Genomic DNA, 12,584 nt, shown 5'->3' on the forward strand with positions numbered 1-12,584 from the left:
AGTTAATCATTTTAAATGGTTTGTGACTGTCAAGGAGTAAATGGCATGCCACCGGTTGTCACCGTTTGTCACCCGCGGGGCAGCTGTGGCTGTGGTGAGTGCTCTGACAGAGGCACTGGGGGCTGGCTGTATGTCTGTCTGTCAGGGAGGGGACCCACTGTTAGATCAGTAGAGTGATCCTATAAAATCTTTATCGCCACTCAGCAATCTGTTCAGCTGTCAACAACGACAGCATCATTCTCCCAGCGTATGTTGCAGCATGTATGGTTAAACACCTTCCACTGTACTACTCTCTCTGATCTGTAGAACAAAAGACTGTCCTAAACGGCCCTCATAGTGGAAATGGCTAGTATTAATACACATCTGTTGTGGTTTTTAAAGCTCACTCACACATTGTTTTCTGATATAAGCACAATGGTACAGGTATCATAGATATTATGGTTCAGATATTATGCTAAAATTCAAACATCCTAATAGACATCCAAATGAAATCCCACTTCAGTCCAAGTAAATCTTTCCTCCAATCCACTATGGTACCATAATAGAGCCATTTGCATCCATGGGTATATTCAATGTACTGTATTAACATATTAGTGCATGTAGCTTTGTTGGCACAAATGAAAAGTTGCCTGATCAAATAGACAGGGGCCGCTGTGTGTATTTAACTCATTAAGAAATATTCACAGACAGCACAAACTCCCTGTGAACACAGCTTTTCTTCTCCATCCCTCCCTCTGTGCTTCCCTCTTCAAAGTGTTTACCTGGGGGGGGGGGGGGGGGGATGAGTGAGGACATCATTACAGGTCCTGGAGAACCACGGGGCATTTTGTTGGCATTCAACCAAAGCTCCTCAATGTTTTATTCATGTCGTAATGCAGGGCTTACTCGAGTGGCTTCATGCCACGGATGAATAGGTGTTTGTGCTGAGTTTCAGGAGCTAGCAGTAGCTGTTGTAGAGGCATGACCGATCGTGTGTGATCTAGGTCCCGTTCATTAGGGAAAACCGAACAAAACGTTATGTTTTTGTTAAACAAGCGTTTCATATTTGAGAGGTTCAGGTAGTTCATTTTTTTTCTGTTTTGTACTTAATGAACATGACCCCAGGACTTAGTCTCTCTCTCTCTCTCTCTCCCTCCCCTGGTCCTTCAGCCCAGCCCCAGAGTGTGGGTCTCATAGCTGGCACCATCGCCACGGGCGTGTTGGCTGTCATCATCTGCTCTCTACTGGTGCTGGTGACACTCTTCTACTGGAAGAACAAGAACAAATACGAGGAGGAGGAGATACCCAACGAGATCAGGTGGGTTTTCCATTGACTTCCTGCTTTCTTCCATTTCCCGCACCTCTCTGTCCATCTATAGCAACACACTAGTCTAAACATTAGACTTTGAACTCACCGTATCTGTTCTGGTGCCGTGCATTTGATAGACTATGTAGTCGACAAGTGTTGAAAACGGAGATATACTGTGTCTTTGAAATTGGATGATTACTCTTTTGAAGTTAGTTCGATCCAGTTCTATCCATTTGTTAAAGGTGTTCAAACTTTTCTTCATCGCACCCCAATTTGTCATTTCAAATACTATGTGAATTCTCTGTCGCTTGTATTAATGGCCTGCTATTCTTCCTCTAAATGACTTCATAAATCAATTTGAAGATAAATCATTGTTGAAATGTTTCAGCCCTGAGCGAGTGGGATAACATCTGCCTCATTTGGGTGTTGATAATGTCCCTGAATTTAAATGTGGTGCCTCTGCACTTAATACCACTGACAATTCAAACAAAATGGAAACACAATGTATCAGGACAAAGCTGTGGAAGTGAATGTCACTCCTCATAGAGTGATACAATGTTTAAACCATATATTTTGTTTTAAATTCCAGTTTTAACCACTTGTCTTTATTTTATTTTTGCCATTCCAATCATTACAAGCACTATTCTGACTAATAGGATACCAAGTATTGCATTTATAATATCATGAAACACAACAGGCCACTGTGGCTCATCTGAGGCCAGAAGTAAATATTATCTCTCTGGCTAATGTAGGTGTGCCAAAAGATGCCCCATACTGTAGCTGTTTAACTATACATTTGTAAGATAAGTCATGCACATTGCATGTTCATTTAATAGACTGTCTGACTTAAATCCCTTTTGATATCAGAGACATCCACATCGGTATCAGGTCCACTAAGTTTTATCTGCGACGAGAGAGTGTTCAAAACAGTGTTCTATCTAATTAGTGGAGTTCAAACACAAAACCTTCTTGGAAATGTTTTTACATTAAACATTTGCAGTAAGGAACACTGACTGCTCAGACTGGTGTTGCAAATGGATTTGCTTATTTAAATGTTCATAACCTTGAAATACCAATCCCACTATTTGTCCATTTCCGACTAGCGTTTTCATTGACAGCTCAGTCAAACATGAAGAAGACCAAACAGAAAACCCAGTAGAACGTAAGCTGCAGATGACTTCATAGGGCAATGACTGAACAGTCAGAATTAGAAGTTAAACCTAATTGTGTATTAAGATGATATTTGGATGTTGCAACACACTTGTTAACGTAAAAGCACCAAATACGTACACTACCGTTCAAAAGTTTGGGGTCACTTAGAAATGTCCTCGTTTTTGAAAGAAAATCAAGTTTTTTTTTTTGTCCATTAAAATAACATCACATTGATCAGAAATACAGTGTAGACATTGTTAATGTTGTAAATTACTATTGTAGTTGGAAACAGCAGATTTTTTAAAATGGAATATCTACATAAGTGTACAGAGGCCCATTATCAGCAACCATCACTCCTGTGTTCCAATGGCACGTTGTGTTAGCTAAAAAAAACTATTTTGCAATTATGTTAATACAGCTGAAAGTCCTCAACTGGCAGCTTCATTAAATAGTACCTGCAAAACACCAGTCTCAACGTCAACAGTGAATTGGCAACTCCAGGATGCTGGCCTTCTAGGCAGAGTTGCAAAGAAAAAGCCATATCTCAGACTGGCCAATAAAAATAAAAGACTAAGATGGGCAAAAGAACACAGACACTGGACAGAGGAACTCTGCCTAGAAGGCCAGCATCCCGGAGTTACCTCTTCACTGTTGACGTTGAGACTGGTGTTTTGCAGGTACTATTTAATGAAGCTACCAGTTGAGGACTTGTTAGTTGTCTGTTTCTCCAACTAGACACTCTAATGTACTTGTCCTCTTGCTCAGTTGCGCACCTGGGCCTCCCACTCCTCTTTGTATTCTGGTTAGAGCCAGTTTGCTCTGTTCTGTGAAGGGTGTAGTTCACAGCGTTGTACGAGAGCTTCAGTTTCTTGGCAATTTCTCGCATGTAATAGTCTTAATTTCTCAGAACAAGAATAGACTGACGTGTTTCAGAAGAAAGTTCTTTGTTTCTGGCCATTTTGAGCCTGTATTTGAACCCACAAATGCTGATGCTCCAGATACTCAAATAGTCTAATGCCGGACAGTTTTATTGCTTCTTTAAATCAGAACAGTTTTTAGCTGTGCTAACATAATTGCAAAAGGGTTTTCTAATGATCAATTAGCCTTTTAAAATCATTCACTTGGATTAGCTAACACAACATGCCATTGGAACACAGGAGTGATGGTTGCTGAAAGTGGGCCTCTGTACACTTATGTAGATATTCCATAAAAAAATCTGCCGTTTCCAGCTACAATAGTCATTTAATACATTAACAATGTCTACACTGTATTTCTGATAAATTTGATGAATAAATTTGACCAATATCATTTTATTGGTCAAAAAATGGCTTTTCTTTCACAAACAAGGACATTTCTAAGTGACCCCAAACTTTTGAACAGTAGTGATATTGATGGAAATACGATAAAGAGTGACATATTACTTAAGAGATTGAATTGGATATGAAAACTGTTAACCCTATAGTGACCTCCCATGCCCTTTGTGCTTTACAGGGAGGACGACCTGCCCCCTAAGAGGTCGTCTTCAGTGAAAGCGTTTCACGCCGATGCCTCATCCTCTGAGAACGACACCCTGACGTCCACCAACACCTACAACAGCCGCTATTGGCACAACCCCAAGCCCAACTACGACACCAACTCCTACACCCGCTACAACGGCGACACGCGCCAGACGTTCTCTACGGGGCAGGCGGGTCACACAGGTCAAACGGGGGGACATGCAGCGCACACAGGACACGGGACGCTAGCTCCGCCGGGCTCTGCACCCCTGGCCCGCCAGGCCTACTCTAATGGTAGCCACACACTCCCCCCGCCCAAGACTCTGGTGGTCACCACCAACTCCGCCCCCTCCCCACCCACCATGGTGCGCAGCAATGGCTCGGTGAGCCTGAAGCCCGTGACGGTGGCATCGCATGGCGGGTACACACACTCGTACGCCGTAAGCCAGGCCACGCTGGAGCGCATGGGCGCCGTGCCCGTCATGGTGCCAGCCCAGAGCAGAGCAGGCTCTCTGGTCTAAAGTAAACTGTTACTGGGCTGAACCAGCCTGCCTCCCCACTTCTCTGATTCTCCCTTTTTAACTCATAAACAGGATTTTACAATACCGACTTCATCTAATGCCAACGTCTCCAAGTTCAGGACCCCGTTTAAAAGCAGCTCCAGGTGTTCTATTCCTATTGGTTAGTTTTGTATCTCTTCTTGGGTGTGGTTGTCTCGCACTGGTTCCTTGGATTAAATGGCTGTAACCAATGGGATTGTCGCACAAAAGTTACACATAATCTTCGGACTTTTCAGGTGATCGTGGCTGTGGGTTTTGGACTCATCACGACAGTGAGCATTAACCGTTTAATGTCTGTTTTAACCACATCTAGACACTCCGAATCCTGCAAGTCCCCAGGGAGAGGCATCCGATCGTGCATGTATATTCCATTGAAAACTAACAGCCAGATTCTTGCTATTATTTCATATCACTCAGCTAATTGCGGTGATAATAATTGTTTCGTATCTTAAAAAAATGACAGAGATTCTTTGATTCACTGCAGTGGTCTTACATGAACAGAACCATGGCGGTGGGAATGGCCTTAGAAGAGCAGAGAGTTACGGAAGGGATTTCTGCTGAAGTACCAAATAGCAGAGACACAGAATGGCACAACACAGTAGGCTGGTCCCGTAATTGGACAGGGGTTTTCGGATTCTGCCCGTTAGTTCCAACTTCAGCATGTTCATTTGTTTTTGCACAGTAGCACACTTTCATCACCAACTCCTCTGAAGAAATGTCTTATTATAGAACGGTCTTACTGAATGCGTCCTCTGACCTCTACAGTGTTACGAATGGGAGAGATATACCGTAGCCGCTCCAGCGCAAACTTGTAAGGGTTCAGAATTTATATTGATTAGATCCAGTGTTGATAATTATGGTTTTACCTCAAGATTCTAATATATAAAAAAATAAAAATAAACTTTCCCTGAAACTTGAATCTGCAGTTTGAGATATACTGACAGTGTCTATGGGAGTATGTGCTATCGTAAACATACTGCTGATTCGTTTTTTAACAAAATCCAAATCTCACATCGGTGCTGCTTTGACAATAAAACATCTTATTTCATACATCCTTTCTAAGAAAAATGCTATTTAAAGGGGATTTCCCTTGAGAATGCTAACGATCACTGTTCTGTACCTACTGTCAATGTTGCAACTACTGGTAGACTAGGTTGTGAATTGAAAAGAAATACTTTTATTCCCAATGGATGCATATTTTACAACTCGTGTGTCTTAACTCGAGAGGTCTTTTCATTTCTGTCAACAGACACTGAACTGGGTTTTGTGGACGGTTGTCTTGCGTTTGTTAAGAAGGGATGTCTGTAGGAGCCCTCTGAGGGTGGAGCTGCAAGTTTGGGCGGTGCAATTCATACAAAATGTATCGCAGAAACCCGTATACTAAAACGACTGTCTGCGTCTCTTGATAGTAATAATAATAATATTAATAATGTAACCCTAGTGTAAACAAACGTATACTCTACCAATTGTTTTCCAGGGCAGTTGAATTTTTTTTTACAGCTCCAAAATCCAAGCACTAATTATCCACAATGATAGTTGAAAATAAAGGGAATACCACCTGTATGAAATATCTAGGTTTGTTCAAGCAGTGTTGTAAAGTGTTGCTATTGAGGTAAGAATCAGAATGTTTCGGAGGGCCATATTTTTTGGGGGACAGTTTTTAGACCTGAAAACGGACGATTTTATGTTTTATGTGAATTTTACAATATTATCTATCCTGCTCTTTGCATCGAAAGTCCTAGTAATATTCAACTTGATCTTTCACTTGAAAGACAATATTGATATTGTGTGATATTAAATCAAATAAAATGTTACTGTTCATTTTCAGGTAACCAAAAAAGCACTTCACTCCTGAGAAAAAGCGCCTCCTGTATTTGGTGTCAGGATCTTTCTCCGTTCAGTCTACATAGACTGTACTCAATGATAGCTGTGTTCTCTACAGTATGAATTTGGCCATTCAGTGTGCTCAAAGCTGAGTGTTATTGAAGTTAATTGAAATACGCTCCAGTAAGAATCCATTAGACGCATTCAACTGAACCTCCTCAAGTAAATCAACGAGGATGGTGAGCGCAACTTTCCGTCCTGAAGCAATAAAGACCAACCAGGTGAACCACATTAGGAGGACTTGTTGATGTACAAGATCTTTATCAAACGGTTCCTTTTCTCTCACACTCTGCTCATTGGCTGAGGTCCCTGCTCATTGGCTTATGTGTTATGTCTCATTCCATCTGTCAGGGAACCAAGATTATATTCATGACTTAATCATTCAAAAGATATTGCTTGATTTGAACTCAAATCGGCTATGACTAAAACACTGTTGGGTATGATCAGGTAATAATCACAACTTTGGAGAGTATTATTTGCGTATGTTTGGCGTTCGGGGACTTGTTTCAACATCAGAGTGCATCCATATGATGTATGTATGTACTATTATGTACAGTGCCTTCAGAAAGTATGCATACCCTTTGACTTATTCCACATTTTGTTGTGGATGAGAAATATCTCATTTACATACTGTATGTATTCACACCCCTGAGTCAATACATGTTAGAATCACCTTTGGCAGTAATGACAGCTGTCAGACTTTCTGGGTAAGTCTCCAAGAGCTTTGCACACCTGGATTGTACAATATTTGAACATTATTATTTTCAAAGTTCTTCAAGCTGGTTGTAGATCATTGCTAGACAGCCATATTCAAGTCTTTCCATAGACTTGAAAGCATACCACTGCATACCAACCTGCATACTACTGCTGGCTTGCTTCTGAAGCTATGCAGAGTTGGTCCTGGTCAGTTCTTGGATGGGAGGCCAGATAATGCTGGAAGTGGTGTTGGAGGGCCAGTAGGAGGCACTCTTTCCTCTGGTCTAAAAAAGATATCCCAATGCCCCAGGGCAGTGATTGGGGACACTGCCATGTGTAGGGTGCTGTCTTTCGGATGGGACATTAAACGGGTGTGCTGACTCTCTGAGGTCATTAAAGATCCCATGACTCTTATCGTAAGAGTAGGGGTGTTAACCCTGGTGTCCTGGTTAAATTCCCAATCTGGCCCTCAAACCATCACGGTCACTTAATAATCCCCAGTTTACAATTGGCTCATTAATCCCCCTCCTCTCCCCTGTAACTATTCCCCAGGTCGTTGCTGCAAATGAGAATGTGTTCTCAGGCAACTTACCTGGTAAAATAACAGATAAATAAAAATATGTTCAAGCTGATTTGCTGTCAGCTGTCAGAACTATAACTTGGCCACTCAGGAACATTCACTGTGTTCTTGGTAAACAACTCCAGTGTAGATTTGGCCTTGTGTTTCAGGTTATTGTCCTGCTGAAAGTTGAATTCATCTTCCAGTGTCTGGTGGAAAGCAGACTGAACCAGGGTTTCCTCTAGGATTTTGCTTGTGCTTGGCTGAAAAACTCACTAGTCCTTAATGATTGCAAACATACCCATAACATGATGCAGCCACCACTATGCTTGAAAATATGGAGAGTGGTGCTCAGTAATGTGTTGTATTAAATTTGCTCCAATTTGCTCCATAACACTTTGTATTCAGGACAAAAAGTACATTGCTTTGCCACATTGCAGTGTTAATTTAGTGCTTTGTTGCAAACAGGATGCATGTTTGGAGTATTTGTATTCTGTACAGGCTTCCTTCTTTTCACTCAGCCAATTAGGTTAGTATTGTGGAGTAACTACAATGTTGTTGATCCACCCTCAGTTTTCTCCTATCACACTAACTCTTAAAGTCACCATTGGCCTCATGGTGAAATCCCTGAGAGCTTTCCTTCCTCTCTGGCAACTGAGTTAGGAAGGACACCTGTATCTTTGAAGTGACTTGGGTGTACTGATCCACCACCCAAAGTGTAATTAATAACTCCACCATGCTCAAAGGGATATTTAATATCTGCTTTGTTTTCACCCATTTACCATTAGGTGCCCTTGTTTGCGAGGCATTGGAAAAGCTCCCTGGTCTTTGTGGTTGAATCTGTGTTTGAAATTCACTGCTCGACTGATTGTATGTGCGGGGTATTGTATGTGTGGGGTAAAGGGATGAGGTAGCCATTTTTAAAAATCATGCTAAACACTTATTGCACACAGAGTGAATCCATACAACTTATTGTTGGTATTGGTATTTTATTAGGATCCCCATTAGCTGTTGCAAAAGCAGCAGCTACTCTTCCTGGGGTCCACACAAAACATGAAACATTACATAATATATGTGAGCACATTTTTACTCCTCAACTTATTTATGCTTGCCATAACAAAGGGGTTGAATAGTTATTGACTCAAGACACACCTAATTTTCAGTTAATTAATTTGCGAACTTTTCTAAAAACACAATTCCACTTTATGGAGCATTGTGTGTTGGCGAGTGACAAAAAAACAAACAAAAAATTGAATCCATTTTAAATTCAGGCTGTAACACAACAAAACATGGGAAAAGTCAAGGGATGTGAATACTTTCTGAGAAGGCAGTGTGTATGTACTCTGCTGAAAACCCGGGGTTGTTCACTAGCTTGTTGTGTCTGGTCAGACAGACAGACACAACTGCTCTTTATCTCTGAAAACTATTTTTAAAGAGCCACAGGTTCATGTCAGATGAGGTATGGGTATCTGTTTCCTCGGTTAGACATCTCTTGGGGCGAATCCTAACTTCCACTTAAATGTTTACTTAGTCAAGCATTGATGTCAATGGGAGACTAAGTCAAAATTAAACTTAAAAGTTAGGATTTGTCCCTTAATGAACCTGGCCTGAAACACAACTACTTGAACTAAACCCAGACAAGTGATGGTGGATTGTCTGCTGTGGCCATAAGTTCATGTGTATATAGATATATTGCCAATAGTAAACATTGTAAATATGTAAAATATATATTGTGTTTAAAAGTTGGATTGATATGAAATATGACATTAACACTGGAAGTTGTAATTAATAAATATTGTTAATACATTCTAACTGTCGTTGTGTTAATTGACTTAGTCATTTAAAGACTTATTATTTTAGGAATACAGCTGATCTTATTGGTAGTACACACCGAGTATGCCAAACATTAGGAGTGTAACAGTATAGCTTCCGTCCCTCTCCCCGCCCCTACCTGGGCTCGAACCAGGGACCCTCTGCACACATCAACAGTCACCCTCGAAGCATCGTTACCCATCGCTCCACAAAAGCCTCTTGCAGAGCAAGGGGAACCACTACTTCAAGGTCTCAGAGCGAGTGACGTCACCGATCGAAACGCTATTAGCGCGCACCGCCGCTAACTAGCTAGCCATTTCACATCGGTTACAGGAGCACCTTCCTAATATTGAGTTACACCCATGTTGCCCTCAGAACAGCCTCAATTCGGCAGGGTATGGACTCGAAAAGGTGTCGAAACTGTTCAATAGGGATGCTGGCCCATGTTGACTTCAATGCTTCCCACAGTTGTGTCAAGTTGGTTGGATGTCCTTGCCATGAGACTGAATTGAATGGATTGTGGATGTGTGCCATTCAGAGGGTGAATGGGCATGACAAAAGATTCAAGTGCATTTAAATGGGGTATGGTAGTAGGTACCAGGCTTGTGGTTGGCTGGGTTTTTCACACTCAACAGTTTCCTGTGTGTATGAAGGATGGTCTACCACCCAAAAAACATCCAACCAACTTGACACAACTGTGGGAAGCAATGGAGTCAACATACTCATTATTGTTATTCACTGTGTATTTATTCCTTGTGACACTATTTCTTATTTGGTTTAATGAAACCTAAAAAATAAAAGTAAAATACAATTAAAATAATTACGAATGAATCTGGATCTGCAATAATTCTGAATAAGTAAGTGAATAGTTGCTGATGGATTTAGATTAGCCAAACACCCTGCAGTTAGTTTGAGTAATCAACTATATTCATATATTGGAGCAATGGCAGAAAGCATATTTAAAACAATAATCCTCAAGGTATTGCTCTCCATACTATGTCCTCTTCTTACCTTCCTCCTCCAAAGGAATCCTATGAGGGATGGTTTGTAACAGAGGCACTAGCTCTGCTGTGATAAGAGAAATTGGTATTCTTAGAGATATCGCTCAATTAGTGAATTTGCACTTGAGACAAGCGGTGTGAGCTATTGGAGGGGGGTGAAGATTTTTGTTATTTATTGGGGACTTGTATAGCATGAAGCACAACATATGATCAACGTCCACACAACATATTACAACCTTCACACTGGGCCATAGCTCTTAAAGGGTTGGTTATGGCTGTGTTTTTATCCTCCCTGATCTCCCTGCTCTCTCCTTCTTAACCCTTATAAATGTATTTACAGTCAGGAATGACAATCTGGAGTATATATTTTAAGCACCAGCCACTGTTGATCACTGCAGAAACCTTTTAACTTTATTAAACTGTCAGAGCATGGCCAGTCTTTTATGCCTGGCCATGGACATACAGAGTTTTACATGAGATGCCATAAATGTGGCCTTGCTGCTGCTATAAATGAGACTGATGGGACACTGCATATGGGGCTTTTTTACATTGGCTGGATAAGACCCATTTTTTTTATAGGTCTCAGTGTATCATATCATATTTAAATATATAGCTCAGGATTTACAAGTAAATGACAGACTTTCTTGATATTTTCAAAAGGCTCAAAGTATGTTTTGCTTATCAATGTTGATCTAGAACCTTTCCTCACGTTGAATGACATTCTCAAATCTCTAAAGGCCCTATTGAATAGATTTTCCATGTATTTCTTTCTCAAAGAGAAAAGTTGTGTTTATGTTTGATTTGGGTTAAATGTAAATGTCATCCATCCTGAGGGCATTGGAAAGTGATGGCTGAACAAATGGAACATCTCTTTCATCCGTTTTGCCAAATGTTAATTCTAGTATAACTTTCACCAATACTTGAATAACATTAGAATAACTTTCCCAAACACTACCCCCAAAGCGACACACCTCACCTTCATCCATCACATGATCTCAAAGACAAATGGGTAACCAGGGATGAGGTGAGCAAATTGAGTCCATCAAAGGGCCTCACGTTTCAATTTGAATACACACTGGTTCTCTCAGGGAAGCACTTGAACATCCATTACATGCCCAAATCCGAATTTCTGCTAGCAGCAGTGGTGTATCTACAGAACACCCAGCATGTAATAGCCTCCATTTTTATTCTCCTGGCTGGCTGGCTGGCTGTCTACTCTGGCCCTATTTAGGCCTTTGTTATTCATGACTTGGGGATGCAGAGGAAGACTGCTGCCCGGTGCTTGGTGATGCAGGGGCAAAATAATTGGCCTCTAAATGAAATTGCCATATAATAATGAACTCTCTGAATACCTCATCAACCCATATACATTAAACAGTAAGGTGCATACAAAGTATAAATTGTTTTCTTGGGTGAAAAATATATTTCTTCAGTATAAGTGCCAGCTGGCGCATCATAATATGTAATAATACAATGCTTTATACAAATGTGACTAGTTACAAGATCCTAAGGTTATTGTAATTATTTTGAACAAAAACTATTCTTTACAGTTTATAAAAGTACAGACTCAGACATTCAAAATGGCATATCATACACTGCAATCGGAAAAGGTAATGGGAAAGTTATGCTGCTATGAAAGAAGGCGAGGTCAGTACATGTGCATCAAAGCTGGGACCAAGAGACTGAAAAACTGCTTCTAAATCAAGACCATCAGACTGTTAAATAACCATCACTAGCCGGCCTCCACCCAGTAACCTGCCCTGAACTTACTCACTGTCATTAGCCCGCTACCACCCGGTTACTCAACCCTGCAACTTAGTGGCTGCTGCCTAATATACATAGACATGGAATCACTGATCACTTTAATAATGTTTACATACTGTTTAACTAATTTCATGTGTATATACTGTATTCTAGTCAATGCCGCCCTATTCAACTATTGCTGTATACACACACACACACACACTATTCTAACCTACGTATTCTACAGATATACTAAATACTCTATCCACATACTGCCCATAATGTCTATAATGTCGACACTTCACATCACATATAAATACAGTAGAAGTCGGAAGTTTACATACACTTAGGTTGGAGCCATAAAAAAATCATTTTTCAACCACTCCACAAATT

The 12,584-nt window shown here is 40.8% G+C and overlaps 1 protein-coding gene across 1 annotated transcript in view; it reads left to right on the top strand.

Annotated features, from left to right (window-relative positions):
- Window positions 1-9,431, top strand: part of LOC115141611 (immunoglobulin superfamily member 11-like) — a 113,974-nt gene extending 104,543 nt beyond the window's left edge. Inside the window, exons 6-7 of the mRNA XM_029680643.2 lie at window positions 1,150-1,297; window positions 3,932-9,431. Of these exons, the coding sequence (XP_029536503.1) occupies window positions 1,150-1,297; window positions 3,932-4,457 (674 nt within the window). The 3' untranslated portion in view covers window positions 4,458-9,431. The remainder of the gene's footprint in view (window positions 1-1,149; window positions 1,298-3,931) is intronic.
- Window positions 9,432-12,584: the final 3,153 nt, after the last annotated feature.

Source organism: Oncorhynchus nerka, linkage group LG14 (genome assembly GCF_034236695.1).
Source record: "Oncorhynchus nerka isolate Pitt River linkage group LG14, Oner_Uvic_2.0, whole genome shotgun sequence".
NCBI lineage: Eukaryota > Metazoa > Chordata > Actinopteri > Salmoniformes > Salmonidae > Oncorhynchus > Oncorhynchus nerka.